This window comes from Oryctolagus cuniculus, chromosome 1 (assembly GCF_964237555.1).
Source record: "Oryctolagus cuniculus chromosome 1, mOryCun1.1, whole genome shotgun sequence".
Classification (NCBI taxonomy): Eukaryota; Metazoa; Chordata; class Mammalia; order Lagomorpha; family Leporidae; genus Oryctolagus; species Oryctolagus cuniculus.
Genome location: NC_091432.1, coordinates 201,221,658 through 201,237,179, shown reverse-complemented (window position 1 = coordinate 201,237,179; position 15,522 = coordinate 201,221,658). Strand labels below are relative to the sequence as shown.

Below are 15,522 nucleotides of genomic sequence, written 5' to 3'. Positions count from 1 at the left end.
TAGGGGTGGCTTCAGTCCCCATGTGCACCTGAGCCACCTAGCCCTACCCCAGCACCCAACCCTGTGTTCATGGATCTGACACCACGTCCCTGCTACCACCTGTGGTTATGTCCAACCCTCATTGTACATGAGGGAAACTGACTCCCAGGAAGACAGAGGGACTGGCCTAGACCCCAGAGTCCAGAGCGTAAGGGAGGGCTCCAGTTTCCTAGGCTGCACCCCCTCCCACAGGGCAAGGAGAAAGAAGCTAGGGGCAGCTGTGCCAGAGGGCAGTGGCATCCGCTCCCCTGGCAACGGGCCCACGGGCCCAGAGCATGGGCAGGGAGAAACCTGGGTTTCCCCCAAGGTTGCCCCCATAGCCTTGAGGGAACAGCACCGGGATTCTACAATCTGCCGGCAGCCTGGATGAGCGTGCTCCTCTGGTGTAGACAGGTGCCGCAGGAGAGGAGGCCTCAGCTCACCCTGCATGATTTGGGGCGCCCGGGTGGAAACTGTCTGTTGGCCTGGATTCCCCACCGATGGCCCATCGTGCAATGAGACCTGGGGAAATGCTCTCCGCGCCTTGGAGGCTTGGCTATGGGATGAGGTCTTCCTATGTGCCAGAGCCCTGGGCCCCGAGTCTGGTTGGCTCCTCAGGGTCATGTTTGAAAGTCGGGGGCGGGGGAGGGGGAACTCCTCGTCCTGGCTACCTCCAGGATGCCTCATAAATAAACTGGACACCCAGGGGTGGGGGCAGAGAAGGAGCAAGGGATGCTTCCAAGGTCCCCCACACTGCCTTGGAGCCTGAAACCTGCTTCCTAGAGAACCACTGCCTTGAGTCACCCAGGCGCAGGGTGTGAGGCCAGCTGCTGCATCTTGGGATGCAGTACTAGTGCTGACCACCAGGGGACAGGCCATCTGCGTCCCAGCACCCAGCGAGCTTTGCAGGAGCAACTGGAGCCAGACTAGGGTCACGCAGAGGTCATTCTGGCTGTCCCTCTGCCTCAGATCCAACTCATACCTCCTATTTTTTTTTTATCAATCATCTCCAAGATCTAAGCTGATCAGGAGCTGGAAAAGGAGGCTCTGAGATTCTCCCACTTAAGCAGTCAGCGGCTGTGCCCCAGAGCAGTCACCCGTGCCAACTCCCAACAGCATGCGATATTGAGAGCCAGCAACACGCCCCTACCTTCTGGGAGCTCACAGTCTGCAGGGCCATGGCTATCAGCAAGAAAGCAAGGATGTGTGGGAGAGAAGAGCAAGTGTTACACAGAGAGAAAGCAGGGTGCTGGGTCCCAGAGCTGAGGGGTCACTGGGTCGGATGGGTGGGGCTGAGAGAGGCCTCACATGAACGCTGGCACCAGAGTGATGAGTAGGTGCCCGGCCTGTGCAGGTCTGGGCACCCCTGGGCAGCCCTCACAGAGGGCAGGAGCTGGGGGAGGGGCTGGGAAGGTGGCCACCGGGAGGAGGGGGGATCCTGGGGCCTGGGGGCCGAGGTCTCTCTTGCTCACAGCCTCTCATGGCTTCTGCGGATCAGGAATCTGGGCCCGGCCTAGCAGGGTGCGTGTGCCTCCACGTAGGTCGCTCACAGGCTGGGGCTGTGGGTGGATCTGCTCCCAAGCTCACTCATGTGGGTACTAGGGAGTTTCTGCCCAAAGCGGGGAGGGTCTCTGGCCTGGATGCGCATGGTGCTGTGCCATGCAGGCCTCTACGTAGGGTAGCTGGTGCCATCCAAGCTTCTGGGGCAGAGGAGGGAGGGAACACTGGCAAGAGCAAGTGAGAGGGAGCTGATAGCTCTCTGTAATGAAACCTGGCAAGTTGCAATGGACTGAGGGTTTATAGCTTCTGAAATTGCGTGTTGCAATCCTAACCCACGATGTGGTGATCTCAGGAGCTGGGGGCTTTGGGAACGTCTGAGGCCATGAGCATGGAGCCCTCAGGAATGGGATTAGTGCCCTTTGAAAGGAATCCCGGAGCGATCTCGTGCTTTCTTTCCACCACGTGGGGACACCGGAAGTCGGCAGTCTGCCCACACTGCGCCGTGCTTCCAGCCTGCAGGTGGTGAGAAATGCATTTTCGCCCTGTAGGAGCCGTGCAGTCTGTGGCTCTTTGTGACAGCAGCCTAAGCTGAGACAGAAGCACCACCCCTCCCCTGGGCCATACTCTGGGGGTCAGAGGGCAGCCAGTAACCACTTAGCAGGTGCACAGGTGTGTGTAGGGTCCTCGTGAGCCAGGGCCTGCCACACGGCCAGCCAGGGGGAGACCCAGCATGATTCTGAAGACAACAGGAAGCCACTGGCAGGCCTTAGGCCACAGGATGACCACATCTAGGTTTCCCTTCATCCATCCGGTGACGGTGCTGAATGGGAGATGAGGCCCAAAGTGGAAGGAATCTTTCCATCCAGTGTCACCCTGGTGGGACCCTGGCATGCTCTGAATTGTATACTCCATGTTGCCTCGCCTCTCAGTGTGTGCATGTGTGGGTGACCTGTGACACCACCTGTGCATTTTGTGTTTTCCCACATCTGCCTGCCACTGTCCCATGGAGATGGACACCAGCCTTTCCCGATTGTGCAGGTTGGGAGACTGGGGAGGCCTTGAGGAACACAGTGACTTGTCCAAGGCACAGAACTAGAGCTTCTGCACCCAGATCCGTCCCCTCCAACCTGGGCCCTTGGAGTACCCTCAGAGGGCTGTGAGGTGCAGCTGTGCAGAGGGAGGGAGATGACATGGGGGTTCACAGTCAACAGCTCCGAGAGGGCTCTGGGGAGGGGGCTAACTGAAGGAAGGGGGCCAGATAACGGAGCCTTGCAGATGTGACCCCACTTCCTTGGTGACAGAGTCCCACTGAACTTAGAACTCTGCTCACCAGGCACCCACAGCTAGAGACAGCCCCTATCCGGCTCACTTGGCCAGAGACCCTCAAGGGAGCAACATGTTCTCCTGCAGTACTCTGACTTTCTGAGGCTCTGTTAGGGGGGAGCCCCAAATGAGAGCTTTTTCTATCCCAGTAGGTGGCAGCTCAGCCCTCACTTTCAAAGCCTCTGGCCATTCAACAAGAGAGGGCCCAAGGGAACCCAGGTGCCTCCAGCCCAGGCACAGCTGTGGTCCCACCTGGGCAGCCCACATGGCTCTCCCTCACTGTGCACTGAGGGTGGGCAGTGAGGAGCAGGGCGTGAGGGTGGGCCCTTCCTGGGCAGGAGCGTTCCTACCCCAGGTCCTGGCTGGCAGGCAGGGGAGGGCTGTGCTTGGGGATGCCCACCTCCCCAGATGTTAGTCCTGAGCCTTGAAATTTCCTCTCGTTTCTTCTCTTCTTGGAAGCCTGTGCAGATGCCACTCTGCCTGATCTGGGGAGCAGAATGACTTTATTTATTTATTTAAAAGATTATTTGATCATTTACGAGGTAGAGTTATAGAGAGAAGGGGGAACAGAGAGAGAGAGAGAGAGAGAGAGAGAGAATCTTTCATCTGCTGGTTCACTCCCCCAATGGCAGCAACGGCTGGGGCTGGGCCAGGCTGAAGCAGGAGCCAGGAGCTGCTTCTGGGTGCAGGGGCCCAAGCACTTGGACCATTTTCTGCCACTCTCCCAGCTGCATTAGCAGAAGTTGGGTCAGAAATGGAACAGCAGGGAATCTAAGCAGCACCCATATATGATGCCAGTGTTGCAGGCACTACACCCAGCACTGGCCCCAGAGTTCCTTTATTTCTAGGTTTATTTATTTACTTGAGAGGCAGAGTGAGAGAGAGAGAGAGAGAGAGAGAGATCGTCCATTGGCTGGTCACTCCCCCGATGTCTGCAACAGCTGGGGCTGGGCCAGGCTAACGCCAGGAGCCAGGAACGTTCCCTGGGTCTCCCATGTGGGTGGCAGGGACTCAAGTGCTTGAGCCATCCCCTGCTGCCTCCCAGCATGCACATCAGCAGGAAGCTGGGTGGAAATGGAGACAGGCCTCCACCTTCCTGGCACTCCGATGGGGATGTGGCATCTCAGGCAGGGCCTGAATTAACCCGGCTGCGCCACAACAGCCCACCCTCTCGTAACTTTCAGTTATTTCAGTTTTCACGCGTGACTTAGGAGGTTGTTTCCTTTGAAGTCCTGGCGTCTCTTTTAAGTGGCGGATTCCTAGGAGCCCCCTCCCCTTTCCCTTGTGTCTTCCTCACTGAAGTGAGTGCCGCGCGTGCTGAAGCTCCAGCTCCTGGGCCAGAGCGGGGAGGGGGAGGGGAGGGGAGGGGAGGGGGACAGGGATGGGGAGGGGAAGGGAGACCGGGACGGGGATGGAGATGGAGCGGAGACGCAGTGTGCAGGAAAGGAGACTTTACTGGGCGGGGAGGGTCACAAGTACAGGCCCTGGATGGTGCTCAGGGAGCGCTTCCAGCTCTCCTTCCAGCGCTGGGCCTCCTTCACCTGGCGCAGGTGCTCAGTCTGCATCTTCCTCAGCTCCTCCTCAAACAGCGCCAGGTACTTCTGCGAGGAAGACCGCGGGATGGGGCCACCTGGCGAGGGACTTCCGGACCCTGTCCCCTGGGAGAATGCCCTACCTGCTGCAGGCCCGCTCTTAACTCACTCCCAGCACCGGCAGGGGTTCCACACCCCAGCTGGCCGTCCGTTCCCTCCATTTTACAGATGGGGAAACTGAGGCTCTGAGCCCTGCCTGCAGTCACTCAGAACGAGGCTGAGCACGGACTAGGACTCATGTCTGACTCCGGACTCTGCACTCCTGCAGCCTCCCTGGTGCTCAGGGGTCCTGGCTTCCTTGGGTGGGGGGGTGCCCTCCAGGCCTCAGGCATCACTGAATACAGCAGGCAGCGCTGTTCGCTGTGCCTGGGGCTTGGAGTGGCAGCTGGGCACAGGCCAGCCCTGAGAACTTTGTGCTCTCCCAACACTGGGGCCAGCCGACCTCCAGGCAGGACAAGGACAAGGTTTCTCCCTGGGCCCCGGGACCAAAGGTCAGTGGGTCTTCAGAGCCGACAGCCCCTGGGGTGGCATCTGGGTGCAGCCTCCTTGCCAGGCAGGCCCCAATGGGGTCCAGCAGGCACTGGGTTCAAATCCTGGCTCTGCCACCCTGTAATGCCACAGAGGGGGCAAGTTCATTGAAGCCTCACTGTCCTCACCAGTGAAATGGGGACAATAACTCGGCCTCCCTCATGGGTCGTCAGGAGGATTTGGTAGGTAGGGATGGCCAGTGGCTCCTGCTACTTCTGCCTCCGTGCCTGTGTGCAGCGGTCCCTCGCTGACTACGGTCCCTGTGGAAAGCCTTGTTTCACCCCCAGACTAAGCAGGGTGTCCCTCGACTGGACACTCACAGTACCAGGGCTCAGACCTTAGACCCACACTAGCACTGGGGCTGGACGTGACCTGCGGCCACGTCCTTCTGCCCATGAGCACCAGCTGTCTCCAGTGCTGAGACCTGCAGCTCTGGCGTGCAGGGGCCTGTGCCTGCTGCTGGATGGGCCAAATGTGGGGGCCCTGGATGGCCTTCCCAAGCAGACAGCCAAGGCTGCCCCCCGCCCCCTGGACACACACAGCCACCCGGCTCACCAGGTACACAGCGTCTCGGGCTTCCACGGCCGCCAGGTGGCCCAGCGTGGTTTTGCTGGTGGTTATCGAGGCCGTCTTCCGAGAGAGAATCTTGTTTTGGATGGTGATTTTCGTGGGCTTGATTCCTGGCCACTTCCTACAAACCCAAGAGTTTGGCTTCATCATCACAATCCACCCACTGCTCCCATTAGAAAAGTTTGGAGTCGCTTTTTTTCAAACGTTCATGGCTTTAGCTATCTTAATGACAAGAAAAAAAAGCAAAACAAAACTGTGGGGAGCAATTCGGACTAGACTAAGTTACTGGAATTGGGACTTATTCTATGCATCTGCTCTCCCACAATATGGTGCTGGGAGAGAAGAAAACAGCTTCTACCCAGCTGCCTCTCACCAACTTGACAAGCTGCAGGAGCTGCTCCTGATTGGAGGAGAGCGGCGTGCTCGGCGTGTGGGCAGCCGAGTTGGGATTGGCGGAGGAGGACTATAAAGGAGGAGAGAGACGGCATGCACCAGGAACATCTAAGGGGAACATCTAAGGGAACCCGTGCAGCCCCCGAGAGAGCCGGCCGGCGGTGTGCCGCTCCCCTGCGGAAGTGGGGAATGTGGCAGGGGGAACCGCCCTTCCACGGAGGTGGAAGGGACAGTAGCCAACCCGGGAAGAACCAGCAGCAAACCCGGGGAGGGCCGAGCAGACGAAAGAACAGCGCAGGGTTTAGTGTCGTTCCTCCACGAAGACGGGGAGCGACACAAAACAAAATCTGGGCTCGAGCATGTGGCCCATTTTTCCTGTTGCACTGTCAAGGCCGCTGCGGAGAACACAGCTGGGCAAGTCACTGCTTTGCTGCTTTGCAGTCTCCCACGTGGGGCACAGGGCACAGGCACCTGCCAGCTCTCATCACCCACAGCTCTCACCTGCTGGGAGGGTCTTCGCCACATGCGCTGACAGCGGGGGTGCCCTTAGTCTGTGCCAAGCCCGCTCCATATGCATCCTCATTTAACTCGCTCTTCAAAATACCACGGAAGGCCGACTGCCATGGCCATTTCACAGATGAGGACACCGAGGCTCGGAACGCAGGGCCTCTCCAAGGTCATGGGTCAGCGTGACTTCAGGGTGCCCCGTCCCCAGCAGACTTGGCAGCGTCTCACCTGCTCCCTCGCTCAGTCAGGGGCTTCTCACTCTCCTCCTCCAGCGGGAGCCCGGCCAGCTTCCTCCGTATGAGGATGGACGTTTTCTGCCTGGGGTGCTCCATCTCTGGGTGGCAAGAGACGAGTTACTGACAGTGGCCTCACCTACAGCCTGGGGCCGAGGCCACGCCCCCTCCAGTTGTATTTCCGAGAATGAGGGCTTGCTCCCTCCTCCCTTCCACAGACAGAGACACTGACTGCCCCACATATGCAGCTTGGCTGGTGGCTGGGACCAGGGGCATTGCTGGAGGGATCCCAGCTCCGAGTCCCTGAGCTTGAAGCCCGACCTCTCTGCAGCTTCCAGGAGACCCCTCATGCTTATGCTGATGCCTGGGCTAAGAACTTCCCCTGGAACTAACAGGTTCGAGGTGTTTTTGATCAGGGAGACGGTGGCTCTGTACAGAGTGAAAGGCAGCAGGCAGGAGTGGCCCTGACCTGCACGCAGGGCCGGCTGGCTTGGCTCAGAAGCTGAGTTACAGGGGTGGGTGTTGTGGCACAGCCGGTTAGAGCTGCCTCTTGAAATGTCTGCAGCCCATAGTGGAGTGCTTGGTTGGAGTCCTGGCTCCTCTGCTTGGGATCCAGCTTCCTGCTCATGCACCCAGATGGTGGCTCAAGTACTTGCGCCCTGCTACCCACACGGGGGACCCTAATGGAGTTCTGGGCTCTTGGCTTTAGCCTATTTGTAGAGTGAACCAGCAGATGCAGATCTGTCAACCCCATCGCTCTGCCTTTCAAGACAATGAAAATAAATAAGCCAACATTTTAGGAAGAGATTCACCTGTTAAATGGAAAGCAGGTGCTCAGTTACAGAGCGGGCAGAGGCCTGCAAGCGCCCGGTGCAGGGTCTTCCCGGCTCAGGGGCTCCCTGCTAGGCACTGCAGCTGCCTCTGCTGCCGCCTCTCCTGTGGTTCCCTCAGGCGTCAGCCCCCAGGTCTGCAGGTCCTGCTTTCCCAGGCAAGGCCCACCCTTGACAATGGCCTCTCCAGCACCAGGAAGTGGCCCACGCCTTAAAAGTGCACACAGGTTTCTGACCCAGAGACCACAGACTGCAGAGCAAGGAGAGGGGCTGAAATCCCAAAGTGGCCGCTGTAAATGACGGTGCATAGTGAGTCACGGTGCCTGAGGGAAACGGACCCCAAAGTGCCTGGCCCATGCTCTGTCCACGCTCTGCCACGCTGCTCGCCACGCCGGCCATGCCCAGCCGCAGGGGCAGACCACCTGGCTTTCAGCGTGGCGGACTGTGCGCCTGCCTTGCTTCCTGGTCCACAGTGAATTGCTTATTGCACAGTAATGAACATTGACTGTCTTAGTAATAAAACGTTCAAAACTAAAAATAATCGATTTCAATTCTTTGTGGATGGATAACCCTGGATATATGACCGCAGTATTTGTATAGTTATGACAAAGTGTTTTAAATATTACCTAATGGTGGAAAATAACATTTTAAACTCCCCTGCTCATCCCAGCCAGCAGAGGGCAGTATCTGCAGCTCCTTGCCCAGTGAGGCTCATGCTGTCTCGTTTGCTCTCTGCCACACAGGTTCACTTAAACGTGTGTGAGTGTGCATGCTGACATCAGGTATGCAGGTTTTAATGCATTTTTATTTATCTGAGAGGCAGAGAGAGACTGAGAGAGAGAGAGTTTCCCTCTACTGGTTCACTCCCCAGATACCTGCAACAGCCGGGGCTGGGTGAGGCTGGAACCAGAGCCTGGCACTCAATCCAGGTTTTCCCACATGGGTGGTAGGGACCCAGGTGGTTGAGCCACCACAGCTGCCTCCCAGGATGCGCATGAGCAGGCAGGAAGGGGCACTGGGAGTGGAGCTGGGACTCCACCCCAGGCACTCCAGTACAGGATGTGGACCTTCCAGCTGCGTCTTAGCTGGTAGGCTGCTCACCTGATCTCGCGTGTGGGAAAGCATGGGATCGTAGGCACATCCTGAGTGCCGATTTGTCTTTTCACACGACACGCCTCCTCTGTCTTCCTGGTGGGCGCACACAGACCTGCCACCTGCACCCTAACAGCACAGCGGCGCCCCAACATCGACATATCCAGGCCTCTACACATGGACGCTAGCATTGCCTCCAATTCCTTGCTGTTTTGAACAATGCCGTGATGAGTATTCTTGAACGTCTATCTTTGGAAAAGTGCGCAGGTATTTCTGGCAGATAAATTCCTGGGATTAGAACTGCTAGGTCTATATATGATCAAGGAGCTAAAACCAATTCCCGGAGCAAGGACAGTCTATTCAACAAATGGTGCTGGGAAAACTGGATTTCCACATTCAGAAGTATGAAGAAGACCCCTACCTTACACCTTACACAAAAATCCACTCAACATGGATTAAAGATCTAAATCTATGACCCGACACCATCAAATTATTAGAGAACATTGGAGAAACCCTGCAAGACATTGGCATAGGCAAAGACTTCTTGGAAAAGACCCCAGAGGTACAAGCAGCCAAAGCCAAAATTAACAACTGGGATTACCTCAAATTGAGAAGTTTCTGTATGGCAAAATAAATAGTCAGGAAAGTGAAGAGGCAACTGACAGAATGGGAGAAATTATTTGCAAACCATGCAACTGATAAAGGATTAATAACCAGAATCTACAAAGAGATCAAGAAACTCCACAACAAGAAAATAAACAACCCAGTTAAGAGATGAGCCAAGGACCTAAACAGATATTTTTCAAAAGAGGAAATCCAAATAGCTAATAGACACATGAAAAAATGTTCAGGATCACTAGCCGTCCGGGAAATGCAAATCAAAACCACAATGAGGTTTGACCTTACCCCAGTTAGAATGGCTTACATACAGAAATCAACTAACAACAGATACTGTCAAGGATGTGGGGAAAAAGGTACCTTAATCCACTGTTGGTGGGAATGCAAATTGGTAAAGCCACTATGGAAGACAGTTTGGAGATACCTCAGAAATCCTCGGAATTTGCCCAAAGGAAATTAAATTGGCAAATAAAAGAGCTATCTGCACCTACATGTTTACTGCAGCTCAATTCACAATAGCTAAGACATGGAATCAACCTAAATGCCCATCAATGGAAGACTGGATAAAGAAATTCTGGGATATGTACTCTATGGAATACTGCACAGCGTAAAAAAAAAATGAAAATCCGGTCATTTGCAACAAAATGGAGGAATCTGGAACACATCATGCTGAGTGAAATAAGCCAGTCCCAAAGGAACAAATATATGTTCTCCCTGATCTGTGACAACTAACTGAGCACCCAAAAGGAAACCTGAGGAAGTGAAATTGACACTATGAGAAACAATGACTTGATCAGCCCTTGTCTTGACTGCTGAGGAACAGCTTATTTTATTCTTTTTAGTTTTTTCTTTTTCTACTTAATACCATTGGTTGAACTCTTTACTTAACACAGATTATTCTTAGGTGTTTAAATCCAACTGAAAATTGATCCCTGTAAAAAATAAGAGTGAGAATGAGAGGGAGGAGATGTACAGTTCGGCATATGTTCCCATGAACTTACCCCTAAGGGTAAAGCTAAAAACTTGCCATGGGGCTCCAAATCCCATTAAGTTGACAGGTACTAATGCCATCTTACTAGTTAAAGTGATCTTTTTTTGTGTATAGCTGATCATAAAGACAGGAATAAGTGTCAAAGGGATCACATAAATAAGACCAAATGTCTGCTAAAAACAATAGATAGAATTAAAAAGGAGAGAATGATCCAACATGCGAAAAAAAAAAAAAAAAAAAAGGCTGTACTGACGAGGTGTCTGACACACAGTTCTTCCCCAGAGCGCGACTGAGGTACACGCCACTAGGGGTCTCTGGGCTGACTCTCCTTCCTGGCACTCTCACCAGGGCTGGCTGCCACACACAGAACTGCTCTGCCGAGCTGTCTGTCAGACACGGTATCCCAGTGACAACCTACATTTACAGTTTCATCACCAGTGAGGTTGGGCGGCTTTCACAGTTACTGGCTGCGTGAGCTACTGCTGTTCTGAAAAGCACGCGTTTGCTCTTTCTCTCTTTTTAAATGTATTTATTTGATAGGCAAAGAGACAGGGAGAGAGCGAGTGAGCGAGCGAGCGAGCAAGAGCCAACAAGTGGAACTCTCATCTGCTGATTCACTCCCCAAAGGCCCCCCGGGAACCAGTCTCCCACACGGGTGGCAGGAACCCAATTACTTGCAACATCACCGCTGCTTCCCAGGGTCTACATTAGCAGGAAAGTGGAATCTTAATAGTAAATATTTCCTAACCCTAATAAGTATTTAACCTTTGATTCATCTGATATTTCCCTTTTTAATGAATTATTTGTAATGAAAACAAACAAAAATTAATCGGTTTCTCAGTGGAGACCCTGCTTTCGTGCTGTTAGAGCTGGGAGACAGCAGACCACCCCACCCCCACCCCTAAGACCTCCCGCAGCACCCCCCAGGGCCAGGGCCCGCGGCCGGGTGGCGCCCCTTACTTGCAACCTGGATGTCGTCCATGGTGATCACTTCATCCAACTGCAGCAGGAACTTCTCTGTGAAGTTGGCCAAGCTGGTTATGAAAATGCGGCTGCACTTCCGGGCGCAGTCCTGGCAGAAATGGGGCGAGCTCAGCGCGGCAGGGAGAGGATCTCCCTCCATGGCTAGCCCAGGGAGGGGCTGGCGGACTCTGCAGGGAGGATTTTGGGGAGCCAAGGCCAACGTCACTGTTTCAAGTGTGTCCCCGTGAACTGGCATCTGGGCCTCAGCCAGTAGGTCTCTCCTATGGGATGATTTTGCTTAAGGATAAGAAATGATTCAGAAATGGCCAAGGACACACAGAGATAAATCACCAAAAATGAAATAAAACTAGATGCAAATCACGAAAGAAGTGCTTGTCAGTAATGTTGTAATTAATTTAAAAATCCAAAAACTGTAAGGTAAAGCACTTGGTGATGGCGATTTGCCCTCCAAACCCACCCATGTCCACGGATTAGCCCAGGTGCCAATCGAGGGGTGCTCTGGGCACTGCTGGCTGCTGTCCACTGGGGCCATCTTCCTGGAGGGCACTGTGACCCCAGCAGTACTCACCTCAAGCCTCTCCCTCGTCATCCTAATGGCGAAGTCCAGCTCATCCTGCCGTTTCTTTTCTATCATGTGCAGAAACTCCATTTCTTGGAACAGCGTGGGGTGTCCAAGGTTTGGATGGAGCTTCTGGGCATTTTCATCCTTTGAGCAAACGATCAAGAATGCAGCGGGGAATTGAAGTCAGGACCAAAAAATATCATTGGCCTACGTCTTTGGTCAACTGTGGCTGCAGCCAGCCTGATGGGTCCTCTGACCTGGGGATGTGAGGGGCGGGGCTGGAGCAGACTCCAAGGGTGGTGGAGGGTGAGCTGAGCACCTGCCCTGCACAGTTGGGGCTTTAGCCAGTGACAGTAGCAGCAGCCACGTCCCACAGGTACAAGTCCACTAGTGACATCACTGTGGGTCTCAATGACCACCAAACCCCAGAAGATCCACCCACTGCACTCTCCAAAGAGTTTACTAAGTACCTTCTCCAAAGGGGTTGTGGGCTCAATGCTTCTTTTGCCAATGCCTCAGTTCCCTCAGCCCCGACCTGGCTCATCTCCTCCCTTTGGTCCTGCCCCTGCCCATGGCCTGCCTCCATTCGTGAACTTCCAAAACCCTCTGTCTGGGAGAGAAAGGCCTGGACCTCAGGCCCTCACCTTCCTTTTCTCCAGCTGCTTCTGCTGCTCCTTGAACTTGACCTGGAGCTCATTTATGGACTTGCAAAACTTTTGCCAGTGCTGCTCCTTGAAATTCTCCATCACCAGCCAACACACCTGAGGCAGCAGCTCCTCAAATCTCTTCAATTGCACTCTTAACTCTGCAGGGATTGGCCGGGAAAAGGGTCGGGGAAAGGGACAAGCAGAAACAATTGCTAAGGTGATCTCTCCGACGGAGGCCTAAAGCAGTCTCCCAAGGGGAGAACCTTGGCCCTAATGAGGTCACAACTGTTCCATCTACGGAGATCCTGTGGTCAAACCAGCATAGACAATGCTGGGTTAAACAGGTTCAAAGGGCTTACCGACTCCCCAGCTCCCCGTGTCTCCCAGCAGCTCTGGCAACTTCTCACACATTATCATTTCAAGCCTTGACACTGTTTAATCTTCTCCTTTCCCTCTGCTGGACCTACGCTTTCACCCACATCTCTTCACCTCTCTCCCACATTTTCAGCTTTTTTGTCTGTCTGTTGCATTGTGGATATTTTCTTTGGCTCTACCTACTAGTTCACCAATTCCAACTCCAGCTACGTATAACCTGGTAGTAAAGTCATTCATGGTTTTACATTCTCAACTCTTAATTTTCCCTTTTAATTATTCATGTCGTACAATTGAATAAGCTTTTAAAGATTTATTTACGGGGCTGGCGCTATGGTATATCAGGTAAAGCCTCCACCTGCAATGCCAATTCAAGTCCCGGCTGCTCCACTTCAGATCCAGCTCTCTGCTATGGCCAGGGAAAGCAGTAGAGGATGGTCCAAGTCTTTGCGCCCCTGCACCTACATGGGCGACCTGGAAGAAGCTCCTGGCTTCAGATTGTCGCAGCTCTGGCCATTGTGGCCATTTGGGGAGTGAACCAGTGGATGGAAGATCTCTCTCTCTCCCTCCCTCTCTCTCTCTCTCTGCTTCTGTGTAACTCTGCCTTTCAAATAAATAAATCTTTTTTTTTTAAGGGCTGAGGGACAGAGAGAAGGAAAGAGAGAGATTGAGATCTTCTATCTACTCTTTAAATGTCTGCAACAGCGGACCCAGGTTTCTGGGATTTCTACAACAATGACTGCACAGCTCTGTGAGTAAACCCAAAGCCACACCAGGGGTTGCATGCACATACCTCAGCAGCGCTGTCTACAATATCTGTGGATGCAACAAAACACGTAGTGGCACAAATCACCGATTTCCCAAGAAAAGTGAGCTTTTATGCATTTTCTCTTCTTTAAATAGCATGTAGTAATTGTACACGTGTCAGTTACGTGTATGTATTTTGGGGTCTATTTCAATACACTACTCAAACCAGGGAAATCAGCATTTCAAACTCCTCATCGTTGCTATGCGGGGCCTCCACTCCTCTCTCCCGGTTCTTCACACAGAACATAGGAGGCTGCTGCGAACTGCAGTCGCCCCACTATACTGCAGAACCCGGGGATTTAGTCCTTCCAGTGAACTGTGTTTTGCTACCTATCCCCAACCCCTGTGCAAACCAGCACAGAACAGGTCAAAGACCTAAAGGGTCATGGTTTCCACCCAATTCTAAGAAGCTGCCGTTCACAAAGAGGCTCATCTGGCTCCCCAGATGGGTCAGGAGGGCAGGAGCTGGGCCACCCAGCCAAGGCCAAGCCCAACACTGGCTCCATGCTCGCCCCCCACACTGTGTCCCGCCTGCCTCCCGCACCCACCCACGAGGCAGGAGTTGTGGTACTCATCCGTCTGGCTCTGGTACTCCAGGATCTTCCTGTTGATGTTCTCGGCGCACTGGTCGAAGTTCTCAAACACGCAGTCAGGCCTGGTGAATGCGCGCTTCTCCTTTCTGTAAAACTCCTGCCAGGCAGGATGGCCCACAAGGCAGGGAGGAGGTCCTCACGGGGCTCGGGGCCTCGTCCCTGGGACCCGCCAGCCTACGCTCATCTCCACGCCGCCTAGCGTTTACTCGTGTCACTCCCTACGGTGGATAAGCTCCTCCTCCCCACCTGCCCTTGTCACCTGCATCTTACCCAGGGCACCCCTGGCGGGACCCAAGGCCACAGCCAGCCCTCCTTATTTCTTGAGTGAGCGAATGGCAAAATCCTATTCGTTCTTTCAAGGTCAAAGCCCCTGCAATCTCAACTCGGTTGGGAGCTTATGTGAAGCACCAAGCTGGGGACAGGCTGTGGGTCACTAAGATGAACGAGCTGCAGCGGACAGGCGACAGGAGAAGGCACCAGCACCACTGTATGTGGTGTGCTGGGCAGGGCCCTGCTGTACAGCCTGAAGTGTTCCCCTGAACTCTTCCCACTGGGCACCTTGCGGACAGAGGCGGGACTTGCTCCTCTTGGCACCCCCAATACCTGCCATGCAGTGGGTGATCCAAGAAATGTTTTGTGAGTGATTAAGTGAATGCTGCCCTGAATGAAGGCCAGCTTCTAGGAGAAAAAGCATTCTAAGAGGTGACAGAAGCTGGGACTGTGTGTATGTGTGTGTGTGTGTGTGTGAGAGAGAGAGAGAGAGAGAGAGAGGGAGAGAGAATCTTCTTCCTCATGTTCCCGAGTGGCCTTGATCAGCAGACCACAGAACGCAGAGGCAAATGGGGACAGGTTTCCCGGGGGAGCACAGGCCCATGGGCAGTGACCCTCACCTCCATGATAGTCAGCAGGTGCTCGTTGCTTTCCCAGAGGAGAGTCAAGATGATCCCTTTAAAGTCCCTGCAACACATACAAGGCAGATCCCTAAGGGGCTCCATCAAGACACAGCAACGCGGACTAAAGCAAATGGATACACGTCCCAAGTGTTCTGTTTTGGATTTTCACTCCTTGTAGTTACTCACGACTGCCCCCAGGACCTTTGCACACCTCAGTTCCTCTCCAGATAAAGCAGGTGCCCCACCCCTACCCCTTTCATTGCTTCTTCTTGATCTTAGATCCCAACTCAGTGCCAATGGTTCCAATGCCCTCTGCATTCCCCCACCCTACAGCACTCTAATCTGGTGGATTCAAGATTGATTCTTGGGACTGGCTGATGGACTTCCATCTCTCCCCGCAGGTTGTAAAGCCCAGCAGGTGTCTGAAGCAGGAGCCGGCAGGCCATTGGACTGAAACCACCCCAGTGCT

General features: G+C 54.0%; 1 protein-coding gene across 2 annotated transcripts in view; it reads right to left on the bottom strand.

Annotated features, from left to right (window-relative positions):
• Positions 1 to 4,256: 4,256 nt before the first annotated feature.
• CCDC180 (coiled-coil domain containing 180) overlaps positions 4,257 to 15,522 on the bottom strand; it is a 52,393-nt gene continuing 41,127 nt past the window's right edge. For both annotated transcript variants that reach the window (XM_070066149.1, XM_051856278.2), the window contains 8 exons: positions 15,051 to 15,117; positions 14,116 to 14,257; positions 12,386 to 12,546; positions 11,748 to 11,885; positions 11,156 to 11,267; positions 6,660 to 6,765; positions 5,517 to 5,652; positions 4,257 to 4,442 (listed from right to left, as the gene is read on the bottom strand). In XM_070066149.1, coding sequence (XP_069922250.1) covers positions 4,311 to 4,442; positions 5,517 to 5,652; positions 6,660 to 6,765; positions 11,156 to 11,267; positions 11,748 to 11,885; positions 12,386 to 12,546; positions 14,116 to 14,257; positions 15,051 to 15,117 — 994 coding nt within the window. In that variant the 3' untranslated portion in view covers positions 4,257 to 4,310. The remainder of the gene's footprint in view (positions 4,443 to 5,516; positions 5,653 to 6,659; positions 6,766 to 11,155; positions 11,268 to 11,747; positions 11,886 to 12,385; positions 12,547 to 14,115; positions 14,258 to 15,050; positions 15,118 to 15,522) is intronic.